General features: G+C 35.8%; 1 protein-coding gene across 1 annotated transcript in view; it reads right to left on the bottom strand.

Annotated features, from left to right (window-relative positions):
* LOC113235629 overlaps nt 1–20947 on the bottom strand; it is a 180149-nt gene that overhangs the window by 11867 nt on the left and 147335 nt on the right. Inside the window, exons 6-11 of the mRNA XM_026471411.1 lie at nt 17918–18031; nt 15793–15918; nt 14185–14313; nt 8360–8489; nt 4618–4740; nt 1754–1843 (exon numbers count right to left, since the gene is read on the bottom strand). Of these exons, the coding sequence (XP_026327196.1) occupies nt 1754–1843; nt 4618–4740; nt 8360–8489; nt 14185–14313; nt 15793–15918; nt 17918–18031 (712 nt within the window). The remainder of the gene's footprint in view (nt 1–1753; nt 1844–4617; nt 4741–8359; nt 8490–14184; nt 14314–15792; nt 15919–17917; nt 18032–20947) is intronic.

Consider the following 20947-nt stretch of genomic DNA (forward strand, 5'->3'; position numbering starts at 1 on the left):
AATTCACCAGAAATTATAATTGCTACAAAGATTAAACAACACAAAGAAAAAAATACCCACTGAGCTACAGACCGAATCTTCTGGTGGCCCGGGTGTGGCAATAGACGCTGTTTCGAGTCCAGTCATATCGAAGGAACTTTTATTTGTGTTGTTTTGATCTTTGTATCAATAATAGTAACAAACTAGCGATATGTTTTCGCAAAAAACATATTTATCACGGTAAAATATCATGGTATTCAGTATATAAAATAAATACTAAGTAATCAGAATTAAAAAAAAATATATAAAACCTTCCTTACGATTAATCTTGAGTTATTTTTAAGCAACTTAAAAAAAAAGGAGGAGGTTCTCTATTCGACTGTATTTTTTTTGTATGTTTGTTACGCGATAACTCGCCTTTGATGAACTTTGATTTGTGAACCGATTTTGATGATTCTTTTTTGTTGGAAAGAGGGTATCTCAGTATTGGTCCCATTAAGTTTTGTTTCTTTCTAAGGGTGGCAAACTAGAGGACGAATCCAGTTTAATGCACTTTCCGGTAACCGATTTCAATAAAGCGCATGCCACACCGCGAGCGAAATTAAGCTAAGTTAGCTCTGCTCACAGCTGCATGCAACCAATTATGCGACTTACTCGGTTAGCGTAGTTTGCGGATGTTTGAAAACATGCCGTGAACTAAAGCTAACTTGGCAAATGGATGTCAGTAATTCCACGAACTTTTGAGGTTATTTTTTTATAAATAAGTTATAATTGAACACCGAAATATTGTTTTTTTTTTATTTTATAACACGATGTACCTACACGTTCACTTAGAAGATGCTAACAGGCTAAAAGACAGCTCGGTAGTAAAAATATTGACAGATAATTGGAAAAAAAACAGAGATTTAATTAAACGGTATCTGATTATCCTCAATTTCTTGGCGCCGAAATTGCATTGCTCGATCAGATACCAAATGAGCGTATTCGACGGATAACTAAAGTCGGGAACGTTGTACGCAAAATTGAGATGATGAAATGGAAATGGGCAGGACACATAGCTAGGATGGATCCAGATCGGTGGACAAGGACGATCATGGAGTGGCGACCGCGCGGCAGAGGTCGTTCGCCACTTCGTTGAGTGGATGACATAGACATTATGACATAAAAAATTTCGCAGGCAGCATCTGGATGCATGTGGCACGGGAGCTATGTAAAGGAGGGATATGGAGGAAACCTATATTCGAAGACGGATGGAGTAGAGGTTGCTTGATGATGATTGATGTTGGCGTCGAGGTTTTTCCTACATTTCCATCCACGTTTGTTTGTGATTATTGTATTATTTGTTTTTATAAACAACTTCAAAAAAGGTGAAGGTCCTGAATTAATAATGTATTTTTTGTGTATTACGCGATTTCGATACTTTTGTTGAAAAGGTCTCAGTAGTGATATCATTGAACTTTGAAGAAAATGGGTGGTAAATTAGGGGATGAATCTGGTTTATTGGATTTTTAACCTACTTCCCGTTAACCGTAAATACATATAATTTCACAAACTTTTCAGATCGGTTATTTTTATATAAAAAAGTCATTCTGTTTATTTTCTTTTTTATTCTTTGTCTTTTCTTTTGAGGCGTCATTTCTGCTAATTAAATAAAGGCCTTTCTATCTTTTCACATTCAATCAAGAAATTTAAATTGTTATCCATCCTTTCTATATATAACCTAACCATTCAGGCAATCACTTCATCTTTCGCATCATAATGCTAACATTATTACCTGATAAGGCGTTGAGACCGCGGCAATGGCAGTGAACCCAACAATATCGCTAAAATACACTGTTACTGAAGCGAAGAACTCGGCTGGCACCTGAAAAGGCATATTTTTATATTAAAATTAAGGAAAAGGATAATTTTTTATTTTAAGTCGTGGTAAAGATATCATGCCACTATTTTAAATTTATTAGAAATGATTTTATTAAAAATTTTGTAAAATCGCTTAGGTATATTTATTCTCACACCGAGCGATAAAACGAACAAATCGTGCGGTGGATGTTTATAACAGTATCAGTGCCACTCAGAGTTTTACATCCATTGACATACAAATAAATGGACGACGGGTCTAATACAAAAACCACGAAAAAAATGTCCCAAGTCAACCTATTCGAAATTTAAATTGTAATGTCATCGCAGTATCGCGCTGTCAGTCGAACAAATGAAGACTAAAGCGGAGTGTCGCGCTCTGTATACGATATTAGCGCCTTACAAGTGCGGACACTTTTTAGCGCGGACCCGACGTCCATATAATTATAAGTCAATGTTTACATCTCAAAGATCTGATGGATACTGCGCCCACCCTGAGTACAACATAAGTTGTCAAGTGCAATGTGCCTGTAATTTCCAGCACTTGCCTTACCCTTCAAAACCGGAACGCAGTAATGTTTAGCGGCAGAAACAGGTGAGGTGGCAGTACTTCCCCGGAGGAACTCTTTCACAAGGAGGTCTACTGCTACATAAATAAATTCAAGAATATAAAACATTTATCAGTATTTTATTGCATAACAATTCAAAATGAAAAATTAAATAAAATAGCGAGCATTTAAAATTATTCAGATATCCATCATTACACAACTACAAGCTTAACAACATATTAAATTATTCACAAGGTGCTCCATAAAATCCAGCGTATCTAATGTAGCATGATCGAGGCCACTATGGAATACCTACAATAACACCCCGTAGGTTATCATTTCAACTTGACAATTTATGTCAGTAGCGGTATCAAATTAACACACAAAAATCTGAGCGACATCGTATTTGTATTTGCATAACACAAATTTGTACCTTAATAATGGAAAAATAGACGCGTCGCGACGCTACGACTCTGCGCCAGTGTGAGTTGAGCCTAAGAGTGGTGACGACGATGCAATCGCCTTTAAATCCCAAGTGTAGCGATGGAATCGCGCGTTTGTATCTATGCAGTCGCGCGCTTGTATCGCTGCTTAATCGCGCGCGTGTGTAAAAGTACACGATTAGCGACTGCATCGCGTTTGTATCGCAGCTAAAAGTCGCCATGTGTAACCGCTTTTGGGAAATATTATATGGTATGTAAGATTTTAGATGGAGCCCAGTAATCACCAAATTCCGTAATTTCCGTAAGGTATTTTACGAATTTTTGTAACCATAGCTTCAAAGTATTATAACACCTTCCTTACAATAAGGCATCTTTTCTTCCGTGAGCGTAATGACTTTGATGTATTATTTATGAAAGTGTCAAAGGTTTATTGGTTGCGAATGAATCTCGTTTGAAGTCTGCGCGTAAAAAATACGCCGTATGTGAGTGAAGACCTAGTGATATGTTTTTGTAAAGTTTTTTTAAAATTATGAATTGAAGTATATTTTCTTAGAATATGCATTAGGTAGCCTTTGTTGTCGTATGGCTAAGCATCATATCATATCAGCTGGAAGACGTGCACTGCTGAACATAGGCCTCCTCCTTCCAAGTCCCATGGCGACGGTTGACCCGACCGAAACGTCGGTTTGTTTGAAAAACAAATACACGCGATTTTTGAATCCGGAAAACTAGTTTCATTTCCTATGTGTTACAATCGCGAAAACCTAAGAACTCGATAAATTTACAAAAAAATTGTTTTAATTTATCAGTACAACAGCAATTTCATACTTTAACCTCTAATACATATTTCCGAAACAATTATTTGAAAGGGCTAAGTGATTAGCAACTTAGAGACTATCTATGTCTCTAAGTTGCTAATCATTTAGGAAATGTAATTAAAGACTTGTTTACAATTTAATCAAGTTTAAGTTTGTCCAATATTTCGGTAGCCATGTTCAAATTACCGTTAAGAAATTCAATTATTCCATAACTTTTCCGTCCCAAACTTGGTGTTATAATTTCCCCGCAATTTTGTTCATGTTTAATGATCTTTGTTAAAACTTTTAATGATGTTTAATAGCAGTATAGCACCTTGGGAAAGAGCTCGTCCGGGGGCTAAAAATACTGTCACTTATTTCTGCCATTACGGCAGAAATAAGTGTAAGTAAGGCATTACTGCGTTCCGATTTTGGAGGATGACGAGGTAAGGATGACGGTTAAACCACAGGCACATAGGACTTGTCAAGTTTATATCTCAGGGAGACGGGCGCAGTGGCTGTGCCTGTACCTGCGATTTAAAGCTCTAAGTGGGACTGTAATTGTTATGAGTAGGCTTGTCGAATATCACCAGGCGTATGATTTCACGTCACTTCATATCATAAAAATGACGTAATTGCTACCGTTGATGGGTTTAGCACGGCTTTTAACATGTGGTTAAAATTATACTGTAGAATAAGTGATTAAAGATTTGATTTTCATTTTTTTATTGTCTTTGAATGAAAAGTATAAGTTTGTATATTATTCTGGCATCTAAGTTGACAATACAATGATGATAAGTAAGTGTACATAATATATTATATTTGATATAAGTGTCTTAATTTCTGTGTGGTGGTGTTGTTTTAAAAATCTCTACAAAATTCCAGTAAGGTTTTGTATCCAATTAGCTACGAACCTTGTTGACCTGTTGACATTTACCCGGCTTGACCCCGCTCGTATATGATGTATATACAAAATGTATATTTCGTGATTACCTGTTGTGTTTGCTTTAATTGTTTGGCGACGCTGGGTGGTAGCATTTGGTACAGCAGAGAGTCGCTCAGCTCTTTCTCATACTCCAGTTCTCGAGCTTTTTCTGACAAGTTTCTGGCGTACACCTTGAATTAATAATAATAATATAATTAAAAATAAAATTAAAACACCCTCAATACTGTGTATTTGAAAGAGTAAATAAAGTCATTATATCTGTACTCCAGGCGGGATGCGTGTTAATTTATTATTGTTTTTAAAATAAATAACATGTTTATGATAGTTACGAAATTGTTAATGAATAATAAAATTAAAAAATAAAAGAATTTTAAATATACATATATTTAATGATCAAAAATGAAAATAAGAACTAATCTTGTGTAGTCTGTTGGGCTGGCTTTGTATACATATATTTTCGGGCGAGTAATGATTTCATTTGTCAGAATCAAATCAAATATTTTTGGGACAGCGGGACACGAAGCTAGAGAAAAAGCGGGAGATATGGTCACGTTGTCAATAACCCCACAACTTGCCAAGATCATTATAATGAGCCCATACACGATAACTCTACTGTAAGATTCGAGGCGTTGGGTAGTTTGCACACGTCATCAGATTTCCATAGAATAATAAATTTCAAGTAGATCAGACAAATGGTTGTAAAATAAATAACTCATTTTATGAGTGAGATCCTTATACCAACTGAGAAAAGAGCTGATAATTACACAGCTGAACCGATGTTAATCAAACATAGCTAAAAATCATCCCGATTAAGTCAGCCTTCAAATAAAACAAAAAAATGGCTTTAGGCGTTTGGAAGCTACGATGCAGACCGACACACAGACAATGACTTCAAACTTATAACCAGTGATCAGAATTGAGGGGGTTAATTTAACTAAACTAAGGAATAACGTGGATATTCTTCTATAAATCCCTGGATTTTTCAGAACTGATTATTATTAATTAATAGATTCAGGCGTTACTTTGCGGAAGTCCATTTTAATAAAAATATAAGTAAATTAATTTGCTACACCGAGAACCCGGTGAAGGTTGAATAGTGCAAAATAGCCGTGCTTGTGTTGAATATTTTGTGCTGTTAATTTTCCTTTCCTCCTTCCGCATAAAATTACTAAAATAAATAACACAAGCTCAACTACATACAGTCACAGACACCACCACCAAAAATATACCCGACAAGTGTTTCGCCTCTCCACGAGGCATCCTCAGGTGTTATTGATTGTTCGACGTTCGGTCGAAGAACGACTATTATTATTTGAATATTTGAGTACTTTGCCTTGGCGACAAATTGTTATTTCCAATTGTAATTTTGTATAAAATATTGTTATTGTGTTTCTATAGGTACTTACGTATTTAAATACTTTAACCATTTAAAAAATAAACATGAGACGACGCACATTTTACAAGAATGAAATATGAATGAAAGAAAGAAATTTTACAAGCATTGATGACGAAATGGGAATGTCCATACCAAGAAAACGTTCATACTTTAGGTAAATTAACTCCCTCAATTCCAATGACTGCTTATAACTATCCTCTTTTTACGTCCGGGGTTTAAAAAAAGTCTGAGATAATCACACCAATAAGGAACCCGAGTACCGTAATCTCGAAGGTCTGGATCCAGAATACGTAATCAAGATGGGCTTCAGTCTGTTTGTAAACTGTCCGGTTAGTCGTTGATTAATGTCTTGAAATTAATATTGTGTTTCTTCGATAAACAAAATGAAAATGTGTCCTAAGGTTATACTGTGACGCAAAACGAAAATGTTTCTCGATTGTACGTAACTCATATTTGGTTTTATATTGTATCGATTGTCGTAATAAAGCTATTTCCTTCTGGATTTTTTCTCTTTTATTCGTTTTTCTAATCGAATGAACCGGCGTCCGTATCCGGATCATTAATTTTAAAGTGACACTCACAAAGTTCTACTCAATTTCTGATTCTGTACATCAGTTACTTTTGGTAGGAGACGCTCTGGAAAATAATAGGGTACCAATCATAACTATAATGTTACTATTGTAAACATGTTTCCTAGCGTATTTGTTATAACGATTTTTAATGGAGACATAAAATTTATACTAAACCTTTATGACATTAATATTTATTATCAACAAATAGTTTATTTTATTATTATTGCATATTTTCCAGAGTTCGAAGTGATAATTATCATTGATGATTATTATGATAATTTTCTTCATAAAATATACTTAAATAATAATCTTGATATTTATAAAATTAATTGGAATAACAAAATGCTACCTCTAACAATGTCGTGGCATGATGCGTCTCGAATATAACATGTTATATTCGAGACGAATCAATATTTGTGGGGAATACCCCCTTTATTAATATTTTGTGTGATTTTATATGCTCTAATAATATAATGCTTTAGTTAGTTGTTTGTCCATAATTGTTTTTTTTACCTCAGGTATGATCGCCACAACAGAATTCCGTCGAAGAGATTCATCTTAAAATAAATACCTTGCTGCTGCCTAAACGTTCGCGTTTTTTATTAATATTAACTGATAACATTCATGAAACTGACACTGGCCCATGCCTAGTGACTGCCATTAAGAAAATAATAATAATAATACTTTTTTCGTGTTCATTTAGTTTTTTAGTAGTTTGTAATTTTTTGTCAAAAATGAAAGAGACAAAACTATGAATCAGCATGGATAATTATCGTATATATTGTATACGAATAATTATCATGACGATTATCAAAGGAAATTAGTAACTTGATAATTTTGAACTCTGGTATTTTCATTATTTGACAATCTTAAAATAACTTCTTATACTTTGACAAACTCTGCAATTATAATGTAATATTATATTTACGAAATGAAACTAAAATTTAGGAGATAATTAAATCAATCAATAAACAATCTCCGCTTCTAATTATTTCTACGTAATGGAAATGGGATCCTTAATTATATATTTCCGGACACATAATTCGAGCCACCACGCATTTTCAGTATTACTTAAGTGCCCTAAGCTTAAACAATGTTTGATTGATCAAAAACTATTATGCAATTTTGAAACTAGTAAGTATAGTAAACGTCTTTCCCGTAGATATGACCGCTGGTACTTAAAAAGGGAAAACCTGTGCTATAAGTACTAGCAAACCTTCCAATGGCGTAGTACAAAAAAAAAATATTGCATGTGTGTGATTTTCATTGTCAGTACCTGTGTAATATTTTACGAACAAGAGTGCAGGTTGTGTAATTGTATATTGCCTTCGGAACGAAAAAAGGCACAACTAGAATTTCAACAAAGGCACAACTTAAGCTATACCGATGACATGGTGCTGCTTAGCCTGTCGGTCATCGCGTTGGCACAGTTTGCGACTTGTGAGGCGTGTGCTGTCGCCTATGGCCTAGAGTATAACCCGAAGAAAAGCGAGGTTACGGTATTCAAAGCGGGTAAAATAAAGCCATACTATATTCCTCCTATTGTGTTGATTTCAGTAAACCCTGGTTCGAACCAGTGTTTGCTGAAAAAATCCTTCGATCAGTCTGTACTCGAGTACAGACTGAACGAAGGAATTTTTTTTCGTGTTGTACGATCTTTGTATTATAATAATAATAACAAACGAATGGAGTATTTTCCAAAAGATATATCATGACTATCATGGTAGTAAAACATATTCGATAAATAAACATTATCAAAAATTTGTTATATCACACTGGTTAACAAGCAACAAGTTTATTGTAAAATATTTATATGCTTACCTGTATTGTGTTTACGGCGTTTCTAACTAATGCAATGATGATGGGTGACACTACACACACCAGAACAAGGATCCCTGCACATACCACTTCACTCCTCCTGGCTTCAGTCAGGCTTTCGTTCACACCCTCCCTGTGGAAATTATATAACACAATTTTTGTTAATAGGTATTACAGGACGATATGTGAAGAGACTAAGCGCATTGGGTCAGCGGATTGTGCCTTTGATGGTTAACGAGAGGATTAGCGGATCACGTACATTAATGGCGAATCTTTTGTTTTTAATGCACCCAAATTCATAGCCCCGCACTAGGGAAACACTGTATCACGAGTGCCATGGACATATATAGACAACCACAAATTACTCCCAAATTCACCAGAGAAATAAATGTAGGCCATACAAACATTTCTCCCGGCCCGGGAATCGAACCCGAGTCCTCTGCACGGCATGGCAACCGTTCGGCCAAGGAGGCAATCTGAATTTTATTTACTGGGCATCAACATTTAAATTCCTCGGAATAATATAACCGCGCGGTAGCCTCACGGTAGTCGTACGATAGCCACACTGTAGCCGCACGATAGCCGCGTGGCCGCCGCGTAGTCCTAAGACAAGCCAGACTCGCCCGCGCGCCCGGGACGTAAATGCTAAATAAATAGAGCATATTTTGCTATAGCAGTTCAGTCACTAAATACGTACACGCGGTCAAATAGACGCGCCCTTAAGTGTTTGTTAGAGGAAATTCGTGCAGTGAGATATAGACAGACTTTCGTAATGATTATCATTAATAACTGGTTTCTTACTACGATATGAGTTTTTATTTTCCAGATATTTCAGAATAGTTACACGTCAGCCCGTGACCATGATGCGTGTACCCGTTCCGAAATATCGGAAAATTAAAAAGAACTGATGCCGTGGTAAAAAACCAATAATTAGTGGTAATCATTTATTGGCGTGCTTTATTCCAGTGTGACCATAGTCGAGTTTTCGAAATTTGACTAGCCAGATAAAAAGTTGCTGTTAAGTCGATTCTAGTAGCAAAAAACTAGATTTAGTCGGCCCGCCATTCTAAAGTTATAGGTAAGAATGATTTGTTGTCCACGCTGAAATATACTTATTCCGAAGGCATCATTTTTCAATCTCCTGAACCACAGCCCTTAGGTTAGATCTGATTGTACCAAGAAAAAGTCGAGAATTGGTCAGTTCTAGTTGCGAAATTTTAGAATTAGTTGCTTCTTTGTTTAGTGAAGTTTCAAGGGCGGTACTTTCTTTCAATTAACTATTATGAAACATGTCTGAGCGACCGTAAATAATTGTTTATTTAGAATTTGTTTGAATGAAATCATCTCCGAGACATAAAGTGATTAGGTGGTGACATTCAGTCCTTTCTAGGTATTGTGCTGGTTTTCAATTCCTGGTGATTAATTCCTCCCTTATAGAGCTTTAAAATTAAATCCCTTTTCGAAGCGAACCCGACTTGCACTCGAGTCACGTATCGAATTAAATCTATGGTTTGTTTGCTTAGCTTTATTGGAGTGCGAAATTGTACCGGATCGGCTTACTGTTGAGACATAAAACCTGTGTTTGTTTGCTTCATTTGCTACAAAAGCAATTTCTTAAAAACAACATCTTTTTTTAATTATTAAAGAACGCATTTGCTTGTGAAGTAGAAGTTTTCAAGACTAATTATAGTGACAAGAAAACGCACCCTTGCCTTATTATCTATAACACGGCCATATTTTATTATCTGCAAAACGACAGCTATTCAGGAGAGAGGTTTGGAGATACTGTGAATAAAATTAGTCAATAACTTTTTGTGCTTAAATATGAATGTTATAATTTTTTTTTTATAATATCAAGTGACGGGATGAACAAGTTGTGCGTCTGATGGTAAGCCTGTCCATAATAGTTGCAGTGCTACTCAGAGCTTTAAATCGCAAAGATCTGCCAATGCGCCGTCACCCTGAGACTTAAGTTGACAAGTCCAGAAATTTCACCAGCACGCTTACTCTTCAAAACCGGAACATAGTAATGCTGACATTACTGCTTCGCTACAGAATTAGGTAAGATGGCATTACTTCCCTGGACTTTTTCACAAGGAGCTCTATAGCTATTATAAAAACGTAATTTTGTACGTACATAATCTGTTTCTCATAAAGCATAGACTTACTATTATATGTACGTCTGGTCCGCGCTAAAAAGTGTCCGAACTTGTAGCGCGTTAAAATCGTATACAGAGCGTCATTCACGCTTTAGTCTTCGTTTGTTCGACTGACAGCGAAGCAAGCAAAATTAGACAGTACTGCGATGACATTACAATTTAAATTCAACGTTTTAGCTTTTCCATATTCCTTTACATGTCACTACGTTTAAATAGATTGACTTGGGACATTTTTTTCGTGGTTTTTGTATTACACCCGTCGTCCATTTATTTGTAAGTCAATGTCATAAAGCGTATTATTTGATAACTTTCATGAACACTTCAAGCACACAAATATTTGTATAATCTTAAAAATGTTTAAATTGTTGTAAAAAATAATTAATATCATTTATATTTATTAATACAAAGATTCTTTCGATTCGAACCACCGTCTTCCAACTAAACCACGGAACGAACCAGCTACAGCAGGCATTACAAATTTTTCTAAATTTTTTTTCTTTGGTAGCGAAACATCCTGTCATTCAATGAACTTAATTATTATAATATCTTGCAATTTCTTCTTAAATAAATTATATGGCCAGGCTAAATAAATAAGTCAGTCGGTAGAGCACTATGGGTATTTATTATATATAAAAACGGGGCACAGAGATATTTCCCAGCATTTATGTACGACGTAAGTAAATACATAAGACAGGAACTAATACAGAATTACAGCACAAACTGAAAACTACTTCTATCTCGAACCAGTGTTAAACGCAAAAACGCGGTCTCCGAATACCAACTGGGGCGTGCCCGCACCTGCGGTTGCTAATAACGCTTAAGACCGAAGTTACCGGAAGTCGTTTCGTTATTACCATGTTTTTTCATGAAAAGTGATATTTTGGCAAAACAAGGTCGATGACGAGAAGCGCCAACTACATTCGCAAAGACTAATCTAGTCCCTCGAGGATGGGTGGTCGTCGCGATATTAGGTAGAACGCTTGCAAGTCCGCTTCGGACGCACTAGATGGGGTTGACACACTATAATTATAATAATTACAATTACTATTATTACTTTCTCATATTTAAGCTATGAGCTATTGGTACATAGAACATTTTCGGAGCTAAACTACTTGACCCAGTAAACAATAATAAAAGCACAGGGTTGTTTCCCAATAACCCAAACTGTGGTTTATGTAGGAGCGGTGAGGAGTTGTTGATTATCTAGAGTACAAAGTTTTAATATAATGTATAATAATCCGTGCCGGAAGCCGTGGTAGCCTAATGGTTTGACTTACTGCCTCTCAAGCAGAAGGTCCTAGGTTCGACTCCGGGCTCGCACCTCTGAGTTTCTCGGAATTTAAGTGCGAAATTTAATTTGAAATTTTCCATGAGCTTTTCGGTGAAGGAAAACACCGTGATGAAACCTGCACTCTAACCCTAATAAGTCGAAGTTTATGGTGCTTGGATCAAAGGTTCTGATTAAGAAAATTTTAAATAAGTCACCAGTATTTAGTATTCTAGGTCAAAATATTTCCCTGGTTCACGAAGCTAGAAATCTAGGTGTTCTGTTAGACAGCGAACTACGTTTCGAAAGACGCATAGTGAATCTTGTTAGGAACTGTTTCTATAGATTGAAAGTCTGGTATAAAATTAGAAACTTATTATCCGAGAGAGTGAGGATCACTGTATGCGGGTTACTGATGTTATCTCGTCTCAGTTACGCAGATCTTGTTTATGGCCCTCGACTATTATACAAAACAAGTCGCTTATAACAACGCGTGCAGAATGCATGTTGTAGATTTATTTTTGATGTTCCGCCTAAGAGTCATATCACGCCTTTTCTAAACAATGCCTGTATACTCAATATGGAATCTCGCAGACAGTTACATCTCGCCTCTTTAATGTTTGGTATTGTTAAATTCAAAAATCCCGAATATCTTTTTTCAAAATTACAATTTTCCCATTTTTATAAACTACACGACCGACCATAACCCCAGATCATTACGCGCCCCGCTAAGCGTACAGCGACATCGAACAGCAGCGTTCACTGGCAGTTTTCGCTACCGCGCAACAGGGTGTTGGAACAATATCCTACCACCTTTAAGACTTCTAAAATCTAAATGCACTTTCAAGGTAAAGGTAAAGGCACTTATTCTAGACTCTCAAAAAAAAGGTATTCCATAGCGCTTTGCTTAGGTAGCGAAAATTGCCTACATAGCATTGTGTAACATACCTATTTATAATTAAATTGACTTTTATATAATAATCACATTTAATTCATTATAATTTGGTTATATTATTAACACAGTTAAATCAAATCTAAAAAAAATATTATTATTTATTATGCATCTTCCGTATTTATTTAGTTTCGAAATTGTTATTTGTTTAATTTATACAACATGAAAATGGCGTCAGTTAGCTGGTTATCGTATCCGCGGAATCCTCTAGGTTATAGCTGAAAATCAGCGGTTTGCTCCTGAGTAAACACAATAGATATGTAAACACCGACGCTGAGCTATGGCCTTTTTGCGCTGCTACAGCACACATACATAACTGGGTGTTCGGCAGTGCTGCGACTCTGCTGTTTTTTTTCTTTTTTTTAAATTGTATTACATATTTTTCTGTTACGTGTGTGTGTCCGTAAATCCAAATAAACGTATTCTCTATCTATCTATCACGTTGAAGAAGGTTCACAACCCTCGGAAAACGTGTGAAGTCCCCAACCCGCCAGCCAGTGTGGCGGACTATGGCCTAAACCCTCGTCTGAAAGGAGACCCGTGCCCAGCAGTGGGACATATAAATGGCTTGATGATGATGATAATAATATTAAAATGTTAATGTTTTCAGTTATTAATCCTAAACTGTGAGGATTAATTCTTAATTTTAACTGAAGCATAACAAAGCTAGAGCATGGTCCATCCTGCATTTTAAAGTTATCTTGGAAGATCTATAGAGGATATATACGATTTTTTTACTGCTTCACGACTATTAACACGTAAAATTGCTAATAAACAGTACCTATTACATAATAATTTTAAAAAACGCGGGGTATATCTGGTCCGAAACATCCAGAGCATTAAGACTCGACAAAATTTCTTCTTTTCAACCGCTATCTACCAAACTTTGAGTGTAGGTCTCTTCGCACACGCCATTCCTTCCAGTCTTGTATCTTTTTTATTCAAAAATTTCCTCATTGAAAAATTTCCATTTTGACTAGGTCGCTTCTACATCCTACTCTAGGTCTCCAGTCCAGCAACCATCTATTCCATCTGTGGTGATGTCTACGACATATATGGGCCTGGACCCTTCCGTATCTAATCAGATGTGCTAATTTCTCAGTAATGTTTTCAATCACATCTTTTAAGCAGTTAAAGTGGTTTGCTTGAGTATGTAAGAAAAAAATAAGGAAGAACATCCAAAAACATCATTTTATTAATAATATATTTAGGCGCCGTCGTGGTTGCCAGACGTCGCGAATTATCGTAAAATTACGAGAATTTGAACTAGTGTGAAATTCTTGTAGGTAAAAATAGTAAAAGTTCCATGTAATCGCTAATATTACATGATTTTTTGAAACAGTAATTTTACTCCGTTTAAAGCGTCCGGCAATCCTGAGCGGTGCGAAGCAAACCTGAAAAATATGTTTTAGTTCATCAATGCCACTTCGCAAACTAGAATGCTACTTACCGAATATACTCCCTAAGCTGTTTCTGCACAGCCCGAAGCTTATCCAGCAAAGTAGCTGTTTGGTCGTAATACTCGATTGCATCGCTGACGCTACCCACACGTCTGCGGTTGTCCACAATTTGCTGGTTTCTGTTGAATATTTATGAGTCCCAACTATTACAGGAATACACTAGCGCGCTTCTGCTTCTTATCGTATCGATGGCATGCACTATAACGCTTGCCATCGCCATGAAAGTATTAACCAATCGACGTAAGGTACTCGCCAATTGTTGCCTAGAGCATACCAGACGTACCTACAGGAAACTAGCGCGCTACAAAATAGGATGTGGTACCCAACCTTATCCAGTTAAGTTTTCGTACACTTATAAAAGAAAGTGTACATATCTTTGTCGTTTATTCAAGATTTTTCCTTCCCATTCGTTAACAGCAAAACGGTCCGAACAGGGTGTTCCGAGATAAACGTCTACATAGAGATACAAGGAAACCAACTAAAAACCACTAAATATTGAATAACTACTTTTTGAATAGCGGATTTCCCGAAATAGTTTAACTGCAATGTACATTGACTTACAATTATATGGACGTCGGGTCCGCGCTAAAAAGTGTCCGCAATTGTAAGGCGCTAAAATCGTATACAGAGCGCGACACTCCGCTTTAGTCTTCATTTGTTCTACTGACAGCGCGATATTGCGATGACATTACAATTTAAATTTCGAATAGGTTGACTTGGGACATTTTTTTCGTGGTTTTTGTATTAGACCCGTCGTCCATTTATTTGTAAGTCAATGGCAATGTAAGATAAAACGAAGCCATGTAAAAAATGTATTATTGGCTAAGTGGCAAAATAATTTATTGAGATGTAAGAAAAAACCATACCCCAGTTTTAGAATATTGAAATTTTTTCATGATATTTCAGCTATGCATCGTTAGGGTAAGCTCCGATATGTCGAACATATTAACTAATTTTAACTGTTTTTAAAACAGAATTTTGTGCTCTATTTCTTTTATTTGACCATTTATTTGTCACTTAACCATATTATAGTTAGTGGACGGCAGAGTTATCAACTGCATTTTTTAAATGGCGCCACTAGAATACTTTAAATCTCCAACTTCAGCTTTCCATGTAATTTCTTGTATCTATTTACTATTATTCAACTGGTAAGTAAGGTATGTCAAAACATACCTTAATTTTTATCACGTTTTTGACATAATAATATTGTCGTAATTTACGAACATTTGTTAGGATTTATTATTTATTTTTATGTTAATATTTTCTTCGAGCATTATTTTGTCCAATTTAGATAATAAATTAATTAGTTGAATAAAAAAATAGTATCACTATATTTATGCTTTTAAATGTTAATTATTGTGATCTAAATTTTTATATTGCTTTTGATATATTTGATAATTGTAATAACTAATGACAGCTTGTTTACGAGATTAATAATTAGTTAAGTTATCATCAATGAAACAATGAATAAATGAATTATGAATTATATGTAGACATTATGAACACACTATTCCGACCATTGATTATCAGTTATGATCTAAGTACACGAGTAACTATTAATCCACAAAACATCACAGCAAGATTTATTTATTACTTACTTGCTTTCCAAAACCTGATACTCTGTGCTATCTTCCTTGATGTCCTTATGCAGAGGTATCAGAGAAGGTACCAAGTTCAGCGTATTGTCTAGCAGATCTCTGCCGAGGACCATATGTGCTATGTATCTGTAAACGAAATAATTGCAAAATATTTGTAAGTAATGCAGACATGGATGGACAGCCGGATTCTGACCACAAGACTACCTGTTTAACTCCACACGTAAAAAGAGGGGATAATAAAAGTTTGAAGCCTTTGCCGGTGTATTTACGTGTCTGTAGTATCGTATCAACCACATGGATGGTGTGATCTCAAAGCGGTTTCTTTATTTGAAGGCTAATTTATTCGGGATGGTTTTTTGCAATGTCAATTTAAAGAAAGAGTTAATGATGAGAAATTACGCAATAGGGGCTCAAAATGGTAAAAATAAAGATATTTTTGTCTGGGCAGCAGACAAAGATGTCTGTTGCCCGGCGTTGCTTCAAAAATTTGGAACGACCTATTTTCCTTCTGTTCGAACGGCAGTGTCTCAAAAACTACCAACTTTGAAATATAAATGTTTACAGTGGCTTTTTGAAAAGCAATCTCGGGACGCTGGCTTTCCGAAGTAGCTTGGGTTTGTATATTTGTTCTGTGTATGTTTGGTATTGTGCAATTTAAAAGACTGAAATTGATTATTTTCTTTGTTTAATTGTTGTTTGTGTCAAATTTTATTTATTTAGTGCCTAATTATTGTGTACAACTATTTGAATTTATATTTTTTTGCACCTAAATATATATTTGAATTGTCGTGTTAAAATTTACGACGGGCCTTAGCAGAATAACAGCCCGGGTTATATAATTAGCATAGTTCTCAGGTGCGTATGAGTGCTGAGTTGTGACTGTGTGTGTTTAACCTGAATTTATTTTTATATACTTTTCTTCTTTATAAGGACCACGGACTGGTTCAAAACAAACTGATGATGAACTGGTTCGAACAAAAATTGACTTAAATATGTGTGTTTTATCCGTTACTTTAGTCATTAAGTCTTACGGTGGTTTTCTATTTAAAATTTTTCTTCCTTGTTTAATATTTGAAATTTGCCTATGTATTCTGCGTTAAATAAAGCCTATTTTATTTTTTCAAATTATGTTTGATGAACATTTGTGAACTAAGAACTCGATTTGTTGAACTATTTAAAGATCATTTCCCTCTTAGTCATCTCACTCATAAAATGAACATTCAATTTACTTCCACCTTTCCGATCTACCAATAATTTGTTATACTACAGAAATCCGATGACGTTACAATAATATGGTAATTATGATCTGATAGGAGCATCAGATCATAGTTACCATATCATTCCATACCATATCAGGGCAGTCTGCAGACTACATAATCTTTCAACTACCTACTTATAATAGAACTATCGTGTGTGGGCTTATACAATTGATTTCGACAAGTTGTTACTTTTGTTCGCTTACAGATGTTGACTCTATTTACGTTTCTAGTATTTACACTGTTTTGTATCGGCGTTTTTTTTATAATACCAAGTACCAACGGGCACAGTGCTGTGGCAGTGCCTCAGATCTCGGCGATTTAAAGCTCTGAGTGGCACTGCAACTGTTATATTATAAAAAAAGTGACGGGACGAACATAGCAGTTGCAGTGCCACTCAGAGATTTAAATCACAAAGATCTGAGGGGCATTGATCCTGAGCCTGTCACCCTGAGACATAAGTTAACTAGTTCCATATGCCTGTAATTTTACTAACATCTTTACCCTTCAAAACCGGAACACAGTAATGCTCATATTACTGCTTGGCGGCAGAAATGGATAAGGTGGCAGTACTTCCCTGGACGATCTCTTTTACAAGGAGCTCTACTGCTATTAAAACTTTAATTCAATGATGCAATTAACGTACAAAATACAGCAAGTTAATTCAACAGTGGTTTATTAGAACAGAAGCTTTAAATGTAAATTACATGAACATTATTTTAGCCAATTAACAAAAGATAGAAACTTCAAGTAACACTGGTTCATGTTCGTGACTCGGTCATCGACCACATATCTTACTGAAATGTCAATGTAGGTATAAGTATGTAGACTGTAGGAGGGGTTAGCAAATTTGAAAGTTAGATACATACCGCTCATGATCCCTCGGCTGAAGATATCCTCTAGCAAAGTAATTAATGCCCAGAACTGAACCGATGCCTTTGCATTCGATACTGCGGAGAAGGTTCTTGAACCCCACGAGGTACCTAGGAGATATAATGAGAAAAGAAATTAGATTAGGAAATGAAACTATTTTTTATGTTCGTTTTTCAAAGAAACCAATGTTTTTTGCTCTTTACAGGTACCATGATCACGGCTGTCTCATTTTAGAAAATATAGAATTTACCTCTAGATTGATTGGATATTTATGCCCCTTGATGGACCTGTCGCTGTACACATCGTGTTTGTTTAATTCTTTTTAACCTTGGAATAAAATGGAAATATTTCTTGCAGTAGAAATCTTGTTTTTTTTTATAATATCAAGTGACGGGACGAACTAGTCATGCGCCTGGTGGCGAGCTACATGCCTGTCCATAACAGTTACAGTGCCACTCAGAGCTTCAAATCGCAAAGATCTGATGGACACTACCACTGCGCCTGTCATCCTGAGACATAAGTTGACAAGTCCCATGAACCTGTAATTTCACCAGTACCCTTACTCTTCAAAATGTAAATAAAAAACTGTATACATTGGGGTATTTTTGGACATGTCTAGAGTTTTTGACTTCGTTTCGTTCGATTTATTATTAGTTAAATTAGAGCAAATGGAAACTCGGAGGCCAGCACTGAGCTGGTTAGAATCTTAACTTAAAAATAGGTCACAATATGTGGAAATAACCCAACTTAACACAATCAATTGTAACGAAACGTATAAATCAGACTTTAAATATAATAATTCGTGTGTTCCCCAAGGTAGCGTACTTGGTCCCCTGCTATTTCTACTATATATGTGGTAGTACAGAACACAAAATAATCCTCTTTGCAGATGATATATCAGTGATCGTCACTTCACCAATGAAATCAATACTGGAAGAACACAAAAATGAATTAATTAAAACATTCACATCTCTAATGAAATTTCTACAAAACAATAATCTTCTAATTAATTTAACTAAGAAAAGATAATTCATTTTAATAATTTTGGAACAAAAACATTTGAAACGAATTACAACGGACAAATTCTGCAGAACGGTCCAATGTGACATTCATAGGATTAATTTTATATGCCAAAAATGGAATTGGAGGGAGCAAATGGACAATGTGTGTACTAAAAGAAATAGATTTGCGTTTGCTCTTCACAAATTCTCAAAGGCATCAAATAAATACATGGCAGCTTATTCTCTGCATGTGGAATCTATACTCAGATACGGTCTCATAATTTGGGGCAACGGCACGGATCTTGGGAATGTTTTTATTGCTCAAAAGAGGTGTATACGTGCCTGCAGCGTAGCGCCATGTCTCTTATCGACCCTATTTAAAAAAAAGCTAAGAATATTGCCTCTCCCATGCGAGTATATTGTCGGGGTTGGTATATTTGTAAAATTAAATCAATCAAATTTATGTAATAGCGGAGGGCATAGCTGCTAGAAACCTAGGAAACCCAAATAAAGTAAGATGGACACAATACCAAAGACAAAGCGCTTCAAAAGTAATTCTTATGCTACCAGATTTCCTAAGCCTCTTCCAGTAATCAGTTTTAAAATAGAATTGCGAGTAAGTGGCTTTCAGATCATATTTGTTCTGCTCAGTTGACGATTTTATGAAATATAAAGACTAATTGATTAGATACACACATTCCTTTAAAATTATTTATTTGTCTAATCTAATTAAATTATGACTTCCACCATTAAGGCATATCCTTATCAATTCATTTAATTTGGTAATGTATTGTTCAATTGTTTATTATTATTTTGCATGCTTTTGTTTGAGGCTGAATAGGATTAAGTTCTAATTAAATTTTATCATCAATATTTATAATGTTCCCTACCCTATTCAAAACGAATAAATTAATTTTAATTTGAATACCAATATTTACTGACAATGAAAAGTCAGGTGAAGGCAGTGCCATGGAAGAATGGGCTTACTCATTTTACGCATTATTTCTAGCCCATATTATATGGGACAGTATGGGGAAACCCGAAACCATAGAAGATACTAGACAACTGTCTTAGGATCCATTCAATCTTTTTTGTGAAAACAATTTTGGCATAGTCAATTTTTTGTTTAAGCTTGAGTTGTCCATAAAAATTAATAGAATTGATTACATTTTTAGTGCTGATCGACTCAGCTTAGTCTAAGGATCATTTCATTGTATGGGACGAAAAAAATCGAGACAGCAGAAGTTGGTCAAATTTAATAAAATATTATACTTTTGTGTGAAATTTTTTTCATTACCAGAACATGGTAATGGCACACATGGCATGTATGTATGCATCGATCAGCAGTTTTCTCGTTATGTGCTGGTAGCAGGTATTTGCTCTAAAAGGTGCATCGTATTATCTATATCTATCCCTTATTCGGCAAATATATACTAATAAATCTTTCGGTGGTATATTTTTATACATAAAAGAATAAGTTTATAAGTTTAGTGCGTATTTGACCTCCATCCCACCTGACGCAAAGTGACGATGAGGTCCACGATGGAGCATTATAAATATTACCTATTCGCTCTGTTATAGCGTTCAGTAAATAAGTCTGCAAGTAGGGAATTCTACTTCATAGCTGTTCGCCATATAAATGTGGAACATTGACGCTTCGTGCGAATCGTGTTCCATTGATTTGCCAGTGCCGGCACAACACTATACTAAATAAGGCAAATACTACAAATAATTGACAAATTATTACAACAAATTATAATCGTCCAGAGTCACTATGGTAATTCATTAAAATGTTTTTTTTTTCACGCGCACGCGCACGCACACGCACGCACACGCGCTCGCACACGCACACATGGACTCACGGACGCACGGACGCACTGACGCACGGACGCACTGACGCACGGACGTACGGGCGCACGGGCGTACGGGCGCACTGACGCACGGACGTACGGGCGCACGGGCGTACGGGCGCACGGACGCACGAACGCACGGACGCACGAACGCACGGACGCACGGACGCACGGA

This window comes from Hyposmocoma kahamanoa, unplaced genomic scaffold (genome assembly GCF_003589595.1).
Source record: "Hyposmocoma kahamanoa isolate Upper Pololo Valley unplaced genomic scaffold, ASM358959v1 88, whole genome shotgun sequence".
NCBI lineage: Eukaryota > Metazoa > Arthropoda > Insecta > Lepidoptera > Cosmopterigidae > Hyposmocoma > Hyposmocoma kahamanoa.